At 48.6% G+C, this 13,651-nt stretch overlaps 1 protein-coding gene across 3 annotated transcripts in view; it reads right to left on the bottom strand.

Moving 5' to 3' along the window:
- Positions 1 to 13,651, bottom strand: part of PACS1 (phosphofurin acidic cluster sorting protein 1) — a 1,571,500-nt gene that overhangs the window by 466,099 nt on the left and 1,091,750 nt on the right. For all 3 annotated transcript variants that reach the window (XM_069207928.1, XM_069207930.1, XM_069207929.1), the window contains one exon: positions 6,358 to 6,468. In XM_069207928.1, coding sequence (XP_069064029.1) covers positions 6,358 to 6,468 — 111 coding nt within the window. The remainder of the gene's footprint in view (positions 1 to 6,357; positions 6,469 to 13,651) is intronic.

Genomic DNA, 13,651 nt, shown 5'->3' on the forward strand with positions numbered 1-13,651 from the left:
GTCTGATAATCTATTATTTGAATAATGAAGTACTATTCTCTAACTGCTCACAAGGGAGTATCCCGTTTCATAATAGTACGTTTTTGTAATTCAAATCCCTAAAAAGAGTTTTGAAATAAAAAAAAAAAAAGGTTTGGCAAGATGTGCAGGAGCCCTAAACACAGACTAAAGAGAAATGAGAACAGTACTTGCTGAGGCACGAAGGTTTTGTTGGACGTCACAGGGCACCTCAGCAAACAGAATCAAAAATTATCTAATCATTGGTTCAGGGAGCACATTTCAGAAGTTAGGAAGAATAAGTTACTTACCTTCGGTAACGCCTTTTCTGGTGGATACATTAACTACCTATGGATTCCACACCTAAATAATTTTCCCCCTCGCGCCAGCCTCAACTGAAATTTTCTTCTAGCTCTGCACGTTGACGATGACATCACAATTGCCCGACTCCACGCGACGCCGTATGATGTCATCCAGGCAATAAAAGCCCTTGTCGACGTACAGTCGTCAGTTATCACCATTTGTTACGTGCCTTTGAGGCGAACAGGTGAACGTTGACCTTGAAGAGAATTTAATCGCATCAAGTAAAGTGAAACCGCAACATTTATTACAATAAAAAGAAAAAGAAACTAACGGCAACAGCACCTTCATATGGAAACATATATACATAGCCAAGTTCAACCATGTTTCACCGAAATATACAAAATAGAGAAAGAAATAGATATATACATGCCATCATTATATACATGACCTAATTATATACAAATATACAAGAAAACGGTGCTCACCCACGGATTTCCTGGTAAGACCAGCCAGGCAACGGGAAGGTGGGTGGGACCGTAAGGAATCCACAGGTAGTTAATGTATCCACCAGAAAAGGCGTTACCGAAGGTAAGTAACTTATTCTTCTGATGGATACACCTACCTGTGGATTCCTCACCTAAAGAATAGAGTCCCAAAGCAGTACTACCTCCGGAGGTGGGTGCCTGAATGGTCAAACCAAGAAATCCTGCAGCACTGAGCGGGCAAAATGGCCATCTCTCCTGACCTCAGAGTCCAAACAATAATGTTTGACAAAAGTATGGAGGGATGCCCAAGTTGCCGCCTTGCAGATGTCAACCACAGGAACACCCCTAGCCAAGGCCGATGAAGCAGCCTTAGCTCTGGTGGAATGAGCTCGAAGCCCCACAGGTGTTTCTTTCTTTGCTAAGGAATAACAAAGTTTGATACAGAGAATGACCCACCTGGACAGCGTTCTCTTGTGGACTGCTCTGCCTCTCCTCTTCCCCACGTATCCAACGAACAGCTGATCGTCTTGCCTGAACTCCCTTATCCTGTCGACAAAGAAGCTCAATGCTCTTTGTGGATCCAATCGGTGGAGCCTCTCTTCCTCCTTAGATGGATGAGGCGGAGGGTAAAAGGAAGAGAGAGTAATAGACTGCCCCAAGTGGAAGGGTGTAACAACCTTCGGGAGGAAAGGCGTCTTGGTCCTTAACACCACTTTGTCTCTAAAGAAGGAAAGGTATGGAGACTCTACACTAAGAGCCTGGAGCTCACTCACTCTTCTGGCCGATGTTATGGCCACTAAAAATACAGGCTTTATGACCCGTAAACGCAAAGAACAAGAGTGCATCGGCTCAAATGGCGATCCCTTCAGGAATGTCAATACTAAATTAAGATCCCACTGTGGCATAACAAACGGAGTGGGTGGAAACCTATTAGTGAGACCCTTTTTGAACCTCAAAACAAGTGGTGATTTAAACAAGGAGGGTTGATCTGGGAGGCACAGAAAAGCCGACAGCGCTGATAAATAGCCCTTAACTGTGGCAACTGCACAACCCTTCTGTGCAAAGGAGAAAGCAAATAATATGTCAGACAAGTGAGCCTGTAAGGGATTAATTTGGTTCTCTCCACACCAACCTACAAATCTGGCCCACCTGCTTGCGTAGATCGATTTGGTGGAGTGTCGCCGGGCCGATAAAATAACATCCTCCACTTCCGGCGGGAGAGAAAAAGCACTCAGATTGCCCCATTCAATCTCCAGGCATGAAGGTGAAGACTCTGGAGGTGGGGGTTTAGAATCTGCCCCTGCGACTGCGAGAGGAGGTCTACCATGTAAGGGAGACGGAGCGGAGGGCACAGAGAGAGTTGGAGAAGGTCCGAATACCACACCCTTCTCGGCCAATTCGGGGCTATCAAGATGACCTGGGCCCGGTCTTGGTGGATCTTCCTCAGAACTCGAGGAATCAGGGGTATGGGAGGAAACGCGTAAAGCAACTGACCCTTCCAGGACATCTGAAACGCGTCCCCCAAAGCTCCTTGCACCGGATACTGGAGGCTGCAAAACAACGGGCACTGCGCATTCTCCTGAGTAGCAAAAAGATCTATCTGCGGGCACCCCCACATCTGGAAGATGTAAAACACCAGATCCGGATGAAGACGCCACTCGTGGTCGACCGAGATGCGTCGACTGAGAACATCCGCACGTACATTCAGAACTCCGGCCAAATGATTTGCTACCAAGCAAATCATGTGGTCCTGAAGCCAGGACCAGAGTCGAAGAGCTTCTCTGCAGAGAAGATACGACCCCACTCCTCCCTGCTTGTTTATAAACCACATCGCGGTAGTGTTGTCCGTCAGGACCTGAACCGACCGACTGCGAAGGGAAAGGAGAAAGGTCTTGAGAGCCAGACGTACTGCCCACAATTCCAACAGATTGATGTGAAACCTCTGTTCCACTGGAGACCAAAGGCCTTTGATCTCCAGGTCCTCCAGATGAGCTCCCCACCCTAGAGTGGAAGCATCCGTTACAACTGTGGCTACTGGCGGAGGCAGCGAGAACGGCCTTCCTTGCGACAGGTTGCCGACTGCAGCCCACCATTGAAGATCCACAGCAGTGTCTCTGGAGATCCTGATCGAATCCTTGAGATCTCCTTTGTGCTGAAACCACTGCCTGCGGACGCACCACTGAAGAGTCCTCATTTGTCAGCGTGCATGAGTGACCAGCAGTATGCAAGAAGCAAACAGACCGAGCAGACGAAGGACCTTGAGGACTGGAACTACCGCTCCATTTCGAAACATTGGAATCAACGCCTGAATGTCCTGAACCCGCCGGGGCAGAGGAAAGGCCCGATTCAATGATGTGTCCAGTAGTGCCCCTATGAACAGGAGTCGTTGAGAGGGCTCCAGGTTAGATTTGGGCACATTGATTGAAAAACCCAGGTCGAACAACAACTGAGTTGTCGACTACAGGTGACGCCGCACGAGCTCTGGAGACTTGGCTTTGATCAACCAATCGTCCAGATAGGGAAATATCGCTATCCCCCTTCTTCTGAGCTCTGCCGCAACCACCGCCATCACCTTTGTAAAGACTCGAGGTGCTGAAGTAAGACCAAACAGGAGGACAACAAACTGACAATGCTCCGACCCTACTACAAACCGGAGATACTTCCTGTGCGATTTGAGGATCGGAATATGGAAGTACGCATCCTGCAAATCGACAGACACCATCCAATCTCCTTCGTTCAACGCCAAAAGAATCTTTGACAGGGTCAGCATCTTGAACTTTTCCTGTTTGAGGAACCAATTCAAAATCCTCAGGTCCAGGATTGGCCTCAACCGACCATCCTTTTTGGGGATCAGGAAGTACCTTGAATAGCAGCCCTGACCCTTCTCCTGCTCTGGAACCAACTCCACTGCACCTTTCGACAAGAGGGACATCACCTCCTGCTGTAATAACAGAAGATGGTCGTCTGAAAAGAAGGAGAGACGGGGAGGAGGGAATTCCCGAAAGGGAAGAGCATACCTCTTCTTCACGATGACGATGACCCAGGAGTCTGATGTTCTAAACTCCCACAAGGAAAGAAATCGGGCAAGTCTCCCCCCTATCGGAGACACGTGAGCAGGGAGTGGTGGAGGACTAAGGCTGCTTTCCCTGCTGCATCCCTCCTGAGGAAGAGGCAGAGGCAGAGTGCTCCTGGGTGGCCCCTCAAGTTCGTACTCTACCCCTGCCTCTGAAGGATCTGTAAGGCAGGGATCCTGCAGACTGCTGTGCCGCCTGGAGCCTGCCACGAAAGGAGGTGCCACGTCCAAAACCTCTACATTTTCTAAAAGATCTAAAGGCAGAGGAAGTGGCTGCTTCAAGTCCCAACGACCTCGCTGTGGCTCTGCTCTCTTTAAAGCGTTCAAGGGCAGAATCTGCTTTTGCCCCAAAGAGTTTTTCTCCATCAAAGGGCAGGTCCAGGAGAGTAGTCTGCACATCCAGGGAGAAGCCTGATGAATGCAGCCAAGCCTGTCGCCTCGTCACTATGGATGTACCCATAGCTCTTGCCACGGAATCCGAGGTGTCCAACCCAGATTGAATCACCTGGGTCGCCACCGCCTGAGCGTCCGTTAACAGATGCAACACCTCCTGTGGCAATCCAGAATGACCCTTAGCCTCCTCCATAAGGGCATGAATATAACGCCCCAAAATGCAAGTCGCATTAGTCGACTTCAAGGCCATGCTGCACGAAGAAATGGCCTTCTTTGCTGCCTGGTCCATTTTCTTAGACTCCCTGTCCACAGGGGTCCCGGGGAACGAACCAGGAGCTGACCGGGAGGAGCACAATGCCTGAACAACCAAACTCTCTGGAGTTGGATGTTTGGAGAGAAAGTCCGGGTCACCTGGAGCCGCAAGATAGCGTCTCGATATCGCCCTGTTGACTGCTGCTGAAGACACTGGCTTCTTCCAGATATCTTTAATGGGGTCCAAAAGAGCCTCATTGAAGGGCAAGAGAGGCTCCGCCACTGCCGACGCCGGATGCAGTACTTCAGTCAGGTTTGTTTTCACTTCTGCTGCAGGAAGAGGAAGGTCCAAAAAGTCTGCAGTCTTCCTTACTACCGCATGAAATGATGCAGCTTCCTCAGTATACTCCCCTGGGGAAGCCAAATCCCACTCAGGGGAAGTGTCAATGCCACTTGCTGTGTCCAAGCCTTGGAAATTAGCGGAAGGCTCCAAGATATTGCCTTCCTCCAAATGTTGTCTGCTGTATTCCTCTTCCTTCAGGAGCCGTAAAGCTAATCTCTTGGATCGGAGCCTGGATTCAAGTCCCGGCGTTGATAAGGCATCGGCTGACGCTGCTCCTCGGATCCATCCGACGCCGGACCCTCCGGTGCCACAGGCAGCTTCACTGTAGACTGGATCCGTGGTGAATCCATCGGCACCGGGACAGCAGACGTCATTGGCGTCACAGATCTTCTGGGAGATGCCAAAGGCATCGGCACCGAAGTGGCTCCAGAAGGAAGAAAGGGCATAAAGGGTGTCGGCTTGTAAGGAGCCGGAGCACCCAAGTTAAAAGCCAAAGGGCCTGACGGACCCGCATGCCCTCCACCAGGTGCCATGGCAGAAAAGATATTGAACACTGCATTTAAAAATGCAGCGGGATCCGTACTCGGCGCCGGGAAAGCCAGATAAGACTGTGGAACCGGCACTGGAATAGAAGCCGATGATGGACCAGGCATCTCCTGCCCCGGAGAAGCCGCCGGCTCCTGATGAGGCTCGACTTCAAACACCGACAAAGGTGAAGTCGGAGAAGCCGGAGTCGTGACGGTCGGGCTAACCTCCCACGTCGGTTGGCGCCGAGCCGACGGAGATCTGGTTCGGCTCCTGCTCGATCAGCACTGAGACTCGTGACGACGCCGAGAGCCCCCATGGTGTCGATGAGTCTTCGAAGATTTCGACGAAGATTCTCTGCGATGTCGCCTTTCCTTCTTTTTCTTGGAACGGGCCAGAAATAACTTTGCCTCTCTCTCCTTAACTTAGGATTAATGCGTTGACACGATCCGCATGACTCGACCTCATGGTCGGAACTAAGGCACCATAAACAATTTTCATGGGGGTCTGTGACCAACATCCGACCCCCACACTGGTTACAAGGTTTAAAGCCAGATTTTCTCGGCTGAGACATAGTAACACCGAAGTGCAACTGTAGCTCCCTGTTAGCCTCGAAGAAAAACCGTTACTCGAAGGCACGGAAAAAAGGGAACTGATGTCAGCACGTTGAAGAGGGTTTCTTATTGCCTGGATGACGTCATACTGTGTCGCTTGTGGTCGGGCAATTGTGACTTCATCGTCGACGTGCATAGCTAGAAGAAATTTTCCGTTGAAGCTGGCGCAAGGGGGAAAATTGTTTAGGTGAGGAATCCACAGGTAGGTGTATCCATCAGAAACACAACTACTCACAGATAAGCTAGAATGGAATGAGGACTTTGCCTTCATACCTACAAACTATTTGGGTTCCTTCTTGTCAAGAAGAGCCTGCTCCAGCACTAAAGAGGACAGAAGGAATTAACCACAAAACACTTCTTACCACTCCTTACCTGAAAGAGGAGGTTCTGTTCTGCTGAAGAGGTCTCTCCAGGAACAGTCCATAAACATACTGCTGTACCGACTGTCCACTGAACCAATATATTTTGCTACTGGATTTGAACCTGTGAAGGAGCAAATAAACACTGGTTTAAGTCTTCTTAGTTCAACAGTCTGCATGATCTGATAAGAAGATGTGTGAATAAAATTAGCAAGTATAGTGACTGAGGTTGCAGGAGTGGAAATGGGCATAGAAGCCGAAAGAAAGACCCTGTTAGAATTAATTCTTGACATACTTGATCTGGAATCTATCCCATCATTTTGAAAACTTAAGGGAATTTATGAGAGAAATCTAGAACCCAAATAACTGGTGTTATCCCAACAGCTTCCTAGTCTGCTTAATTTACTGCCTAGTAGCTTACTTCACATTGGTCTCTCATTAACAGACTCCTGGTCCATGACCAACCATCTGTGGAAGTACTTTGCCAATTGTCAACCTCAGAAACAGACAAGAGCATTTGTAAGTCTTTGAGGATCCTTCTGTATTCAGTGCTTTGAATGGAGGTCAGGAGGTGCTCCATCTGATAATACACAGAATTCTCCTCTGTGCTGATTATTGCAAGATGGAGGTCTTGTAGGATTTCTTGCTCTACAAGCAGCAACAATTGGCAGACATTGCACCCAAACAGTCTTTACCGTTTCTTCTTCCAGATCATTTCGCAGTGAGGCAAATAAAAGGGCCTGAAGCTTCCTGGTGGACGCCTATTTCCACTTCGGCGCAATGGAGAAGCCCAACACTCAAACAATAATATTTTTTTGCCACACTTGCTTACCGGAAGAGATTTGTTTCTCTACCCCATTTGCTATATCGACTTACACATTCTCTGATAACCTTCTGTAAAATCCCGGACATAACAGTGAATGTGATAACTTTTTATGATTCGCCTTCACTGTACGTGTGAAGTCTATTGTGTTCAGTATAAATCTTAAAAGGGGCTTACATTCCGTCCTCGCTTTTCTTTGGGTTGTGTGCTTGATACTTATGTTTCCTCCATTTCTATTGGCTGCAGCATGCTGTTTCCTGTTTTTTCTCTGTGTGTTTCTCTCATTAGTCTACAGTGACCCAAGTACTGTTTTCATCCACCTTGTTGGACTTTTTTTTTGTTTTAAGCTTTTGCTTGCACAGCAGTTGCGCTATGCTCGTTTTTTTTTTTTTTAACTGCTGACATTTCTGTTGTCCTGTCAGCATGTGTTTCTGGTGTGCTGTATTTTTTTTTTTGGCTCCGACGCTTTGTAACTAATCATCTTGTTTCAACAGTTCGCATATCTCCTGACCCCTGCTTTACAGCACACTGTTTCTGTCCCCCAGCAGGTGAAATCTAGAACGTAGGTCTCTAGCAGTCCCTCCTCTGTCCACTCGCCCATATGGCTACCAGCATTGCACCATCCTCCCTCTGGGTTTCTTTCGGTGTCCGACTCTCTCTACAGATACCCATTTCCCTGGTATTTATTGGCCACAGAACATGTGCTCAGCTCCCAAATGAGCTGGCTTAGTGCCTGGCTGTCCCTCAAACCCCTCTTTTCGCTATCTCATAGAGCTCACAGGCTTTTTTAACCCCTTCCAACCTTCCTGTCTGTTTCTATTTCTAGCTGCCTCATACAGCCCCATCTCCCCGCCAGCGCTCTTCCTCATTCTACCCACAGCTGGGAAATTATTCATGTCCAGGAACATGCCCATCAGACTCAGTATTTTCTTCAACCCTCCCGAAACACACACAATTCTATGGCAGGACCGGAGGCTTCGGATTATGCTTTCTCTTTCATTTACTGACAACACAGCAGCCAATGAAAAACAGTATAACCATTAAACTACATATTCCATGAACACTCAGCCATCCAATCATGGCTTTTCTCTGACCATATAAATAGCATAATCACTATACTCCTTCCTCTTTCTTTGCTGCTGCAGCAGCCAGTTAAGTGCTATTATCTTGGGCTTTATTGCATGTTTCGCGGTTTATGTATATTCGTTTTTAAAGTGCGCGCTCGCTTGCTATGATTTGCGCTGCCCTGCTATTGCTATTTTTCATAGGTTCTGTGATCCTTTTTTGGTGGCCGGTGTGGAGCGGGAGCAAGGATCCCTCTACACGTAATTTGCTGGCCTAACAGCTTCTAGCTGTTTCTTTTTTTCACAAAATAGTACACCTACTTCAAGGTTTTCTTTCCCTCCTTAACTTCTCCATACCTCCCAAACTTTAATATCATGGCGTACTACGCCGCTGAGGAGGAGTAGTATCAAGAACTGCAGGAAGTGCTGGTGGAGCACCAAATGGAGGAAAGATTAGTGGAAGCATTTGCTCATCATGTGCAGGACTCTGTGAACTGGGCCCTGATACAGGTCTTAAAACCTTTCACCCAACCCTTGACCAATTTTGGCAGGAGAGAGTTTTTGGGCGAAAGCAGTCAACAAAATCGCTTGTAAGCTTGTGAATCTATGAAGGTGTCTGGCCTCTCTGTGCAACGCTCTGGAGGTTCTTCCTCAGCAGAAATTCTGGCGCAGATGGCAGCTTCAATGCTGCACGATCATGAATATGGAAATTTCTTCCCACAAGACTCACCAAATATTTTTCCTAAATCCTCTCAAATGCAGTTGGGCTTTCAAGAGCAATCATCATCTAAGTCAGAGTCGGATGACTCGCAAGCAGATTCTGTCCCACGCAAAAAGAATTGCAAGTCCCGTCATGTTGTTCCTGATGCACCGTCTCAGACTGGACGGAACCTCCTATTCTCTGAGGATATAATTCACCCACGTTCCACCGAGTGGGTGCCCAGTGCTGAAGTGTCTTATTACGTGCTGGCTAGGCTGCGCAAAAGTTTTGAAAAGGAAATGTGCAACACTTTCAGATCAGAATGTCCAAGGCCTTCATTGGTAGGCAAAGTAGCGGATAGTCCAGATTTGGACCCCAGAAGGTGACGTTTCTGAGGAAATTTGCGAAGTATCCTAAGGAGGGAATGGACCACGCTTGTAGTGGATGCCAAGATAAATTGTTGGACTTACCAGGTCCTTTGACAAAGATCCTGGATTTAGCTATGCAATCTAAAGAAGATAATTCTCCTCTGGATCCGGATGTTGTGCTGGAATGGGCACAGCATGCTATCTGCCTGTTGGGCAACGCCAACTGCACCATGTCGACTGAACGCAGGCATTCCTTCTTAATACGCTTAGACCCAAAATTGGCAGAGTTAGCAAGTAATGAGGCTGGTTCCTCAGCCAATGGTATGCTCTCTGACGATACGTTTGTCAAAGAGTTGGGCAAATATGTTGCGACCTTCACAGGTCTGGCAAAGCCCAGTTTAATAACAAGAAAGTATTCAATAATGCTCTTTTTGTCCGGGCCGGGCGTTTCAGAGGCCAAGCTCCAGGCCGCAGATTTCAGGCTTCCAGATTTGCCACTCAAAGGGGCAGAGGAGGTTCCTCAGAATATCAGTCCTTCTACCCCAATTGTTATAGAGGACAAGGCCGTTCCTCCAGAGGGTATCATGGAGGTAGTTCCAATCAAAACAGCAATACCCCAGGTAAGGGTCATTCCATTTTCGGAAGTAATTTTGGGGGGCAGTAGTTCCTATCATCATGGCAAAATATAATACAAGACCCATGGGTGCCTCAAACGGTCCAGGGTTTCCACCCAGAGTTTTACGCTTCCCCTGTGCAGAGGGTTCTTCCTCCTCCACTTCTTTTTCCCCCTTGCAGACTGCGCAGTAAGAAGAGATTCTTGCACTCATTCAGAAAAAGGGGCAGTTGTGCAGACTTTGCCTCATCCTCACGGTTTCGTAAGCACAATTTTCTTAGTACAAAAGAAAGGGGGCGGTTCCTGCTTGGAACTAAATCTAAAATATTTCAACTCATGGGTTGTATACCTCCATTTCAAGATGGAGCATACATTTTCTCTGAGACATGTTAAGAGACGGAGATTGGATGGTACGCTTGGATCTCAAACATGCGTACCTTTCAGTACTGATTTTTGCTCCCCACAGACCTTTTCTTCAATTCCAATGGGGGTCTTGTTGGTTTGAATTCACCGGTCTTCCCTTAAGGCTGTCCTAAGCACCTTGGTGTTTCACCAAACTTATTCGACGGGTGGTGCAATTTTTGAGGGAACAAGGAGTGAGACTTATCGTATACCATGACGACATTCTAATTATGGCCCAAGACAAAGACATGATCCTTTGCCATCTCAATTGGACAGTCCTATTGTTACAGGATCTCGGTTTTGTCATCAATTCGGAGAAATTCAGCATGGTACCTGCACAAACGATCAAGTTCTTAGGGTTTCAGATAGATTCTGTCAAGGCTTTGTTACTCCTCCCTTTAAGCAAACGGACTTCGATCAAGAAAGAGTTGAGGAGAGCCTTTGCCTCTCCGACAATATAGTTGAGGACGCTGGCACACCTAGTCGGCCTTCTCGCGTCATCTATTTAGGCCTTTCAGAGGCTGAAGATTTTGCATCTTCGGAAAGGTCTTCAGTATTCAGAACTGGTTCAGAGCAAGGACACATATTGACAGACTGCTTTTCTTTTGATTTCCCGGTCAGTGCCTAAGATTCTCTCAATGTGGTGCGATGGAATTCACAACTTTGTATCACCGTCCAATCCCCTTTATATTCCAGGCAGTGGATAAATCTGGGTTTCATAGGCTAAAACTGTCTCTGACAATTGGTGACAGTTGGCCTTCTACTTATCCAGCAAACTGAGTGATCATAAATTTTGCTACTATTAACATGCATTCATGCCCAGCGGACAACTTAAAAATGTTACCAATCTGGAAAAAGAACAATGTATTTCTATCTGTGTGGCCAGCTATCTCTCCATACCTCTATCAACTACTAAAACCAAAATGCCTCCTTTGTTTATTTAAGGGAAAGTGAAGACACACAAACACATGGTGAGTACACAGTGTATGTACACTTCATTTTCTCACATCAGTCCCGCGTTCACAATGTTGAACGGCCACTGGCTGTATCTTTAATCATGGCCTTGAACACTTTTCAAAATGCAAGTAGTTTTGTCAAATAACATAGAACAAAATTTCTCCCATAAGTAGGTCAGTTTGTGACACTGTAAAATAGAAAATATAGCTCACACTTAGTCATACACGTACAAACGCATACAAACACCTACCTGCCCAGTGATCTAGACACCTGTTGTAAGGAAATGCCTCCTTGGCATGGTTACCCCCTGACTTTTTGCCTTTGCTGATGCCAAGTTATGATTTGAAAGTGTGCTGAGGCCTGCTAACCAGGCCCCAGCACCAGTGTTCTTTCCCTAACCTGTACCTTTGTCTCCACAATTGGCACACCCTGGCATCCATGTAAGTCCCTTGTAACTGGTACCTCTGGTACCAAGGGCCCTGATGCCAAGGTCTCTAAGGGCTGCAGCATGTCTTATGCCACCCTGGGGACCCCTCACTCAGCACAGACACACTGCTTGCTTGCTGGTGGGGAGAAAATGACTAAGTCGACATGGCACTCCCCTCAGGGTGCTATGCCAACCTCACACTGCCCATGGCATAGATAAGTCACCCCTCTAGCAGGCCTTACAGCCCTAAGGCAGGGTGCACTATACCATAGGTGAGGGCATAAGTGCATGAGCACTATGCCCCTACAGTGTCTAAGCAAAACCTTAGAAATTGTAAGTGCAGGGTAGCCATAAGAGTATATGGTCTGGGAGTCTGTCATGCACGAACTCCACAGCACCATAATGGCTACACTGAAAACTGGGAAGTTTGGTATCAAACTTCTCAGCACAATAAATGCACACTGATGCCAGTGTACATTTTATTGTGAAATACACCCCAGAGGGCATCTTAGAGATGCCCCCTGAAAACATACCCGACTTCCAGTGTGGGCTGACTAGCTTTACCAGCCTGCCACATACCAGACATGTTACTGGCCACATGGGGAGAGTGGCATTGTCACTCTGTTGCCAGAAACAAAGCCTGTACTGGGTGGAGGTGCTTCTCACCTCCCCTTGCAGGAACTGTAACACCTGGCGGTGAGCCTCAAAGGCTCACCCCCTATGTTACAGTGCCACAGGGCATCCAGCTACTGGAGATGCCCGCCCCCTCCGGCCACGGCCCCACTTTTGGCGGCAAGGCCGGAGGAGATAATGAGAAAAACAAGGAGGAGTCACTGGCCAGTCAGGACAACCCCTAAGGTGTCCTGAGCTGAGGTGACTCTGACTTTTAGAAATCCTCCGTCTTTCAGATGGAGGACTCCCCCAGTAGGATTATGGATGTGCCCCCCTCCCCTCAGGGAGGAGACACAAAGAGGGTGTAGCCACCCTCAGGGCCAGTAGCCATTGGCTACTAACCTCCCAGACCTAACCACCCCCCTAAATTGAGTATTTAGTGGCCCCCAGAACCTAGGAAAACAGATTCCTGCAACCTAAGGCGAAGAAGGACTGCTGACCTGAAGCCCTGCAGAGAAGACTGAGACACCAACTGCTTTGGCCCCAGCCCTACCAGCCTGTCTCCCCACTTCAAGAGAAACTGCAACAGCGACGCGCTCCCCAGGGTCCAGCGACCTCTGAAGCCTCAGAGGACTACCCTGCATCTAAAAGGACCAAGAACTCCAGAGGACAGCGGCCCTGTTCCAAAGAAACCAAAACTTGCAACAAAGAAACAACTTTAAAAGGACTCCACGTTTCCCGCCGGAAGCGTGAGACTTTCCACTCTGCACCCGACGCCCCCGGCTCGACCTGCGGAGAAACAACACTACAGGGAGGACACCCCGGCGACTGCGACCCTGTGAGTAGCCAGAGTTGACCCCCATGAGCCCCCCCAGTGACGCCTGCAGAGGGAATCCAGAGGCTCCCCCTGACCGCGACTGCCTGCTTCAAAGAACCCGACGCCTGGTAAAGACACTGCACCCGCAGCCCCCAGGACCTGAGGGATCCGACCTTCAGTGCAGGAGCGACCCCCAGGTGGCACTCTCCCTTGCCCAGGTGGTGGCTACCCCGAGGAGCCCCCCCCTTGCCTGCCTGCTTCGCTGAAGAGACCCCTGGGTCTCCCATTGAAATCTATTGCAAACCCAACGCCTGTTTGCACTCTGCACCCGGCCACCCCCGTGCCGCTGAGGGTGTACTTTTTGTGCTTACTTGTGTCCCCCCCCGGTGCCCTCAAAACCCTCCTGGTCTGCCCTCCGAAGTCGCGGGTACTTACCTGCTGGCAGACTGGTACTGGGGCACCCCCTTCTCCATTGAAGCCTATGTGTTTTGGGCACCACTTTGACCTCTGCACCTGACCGGCCC

This window comes from Pleurodeles waltl, chromosome 9, assembly GCF_031143425.1.
Source record: "Pleurodeles waltl isolate 20211129_DDA chromosome 9, aPleWal1.hap1.20221129, whole genome shotgun sequence".
NCBI classification, from domain to species: Eukaryota; Metazoa; Chordata; class Amphibia; order Caudata; family Salamandridae; genus Pleurodeles; species Pleurodeles waltl.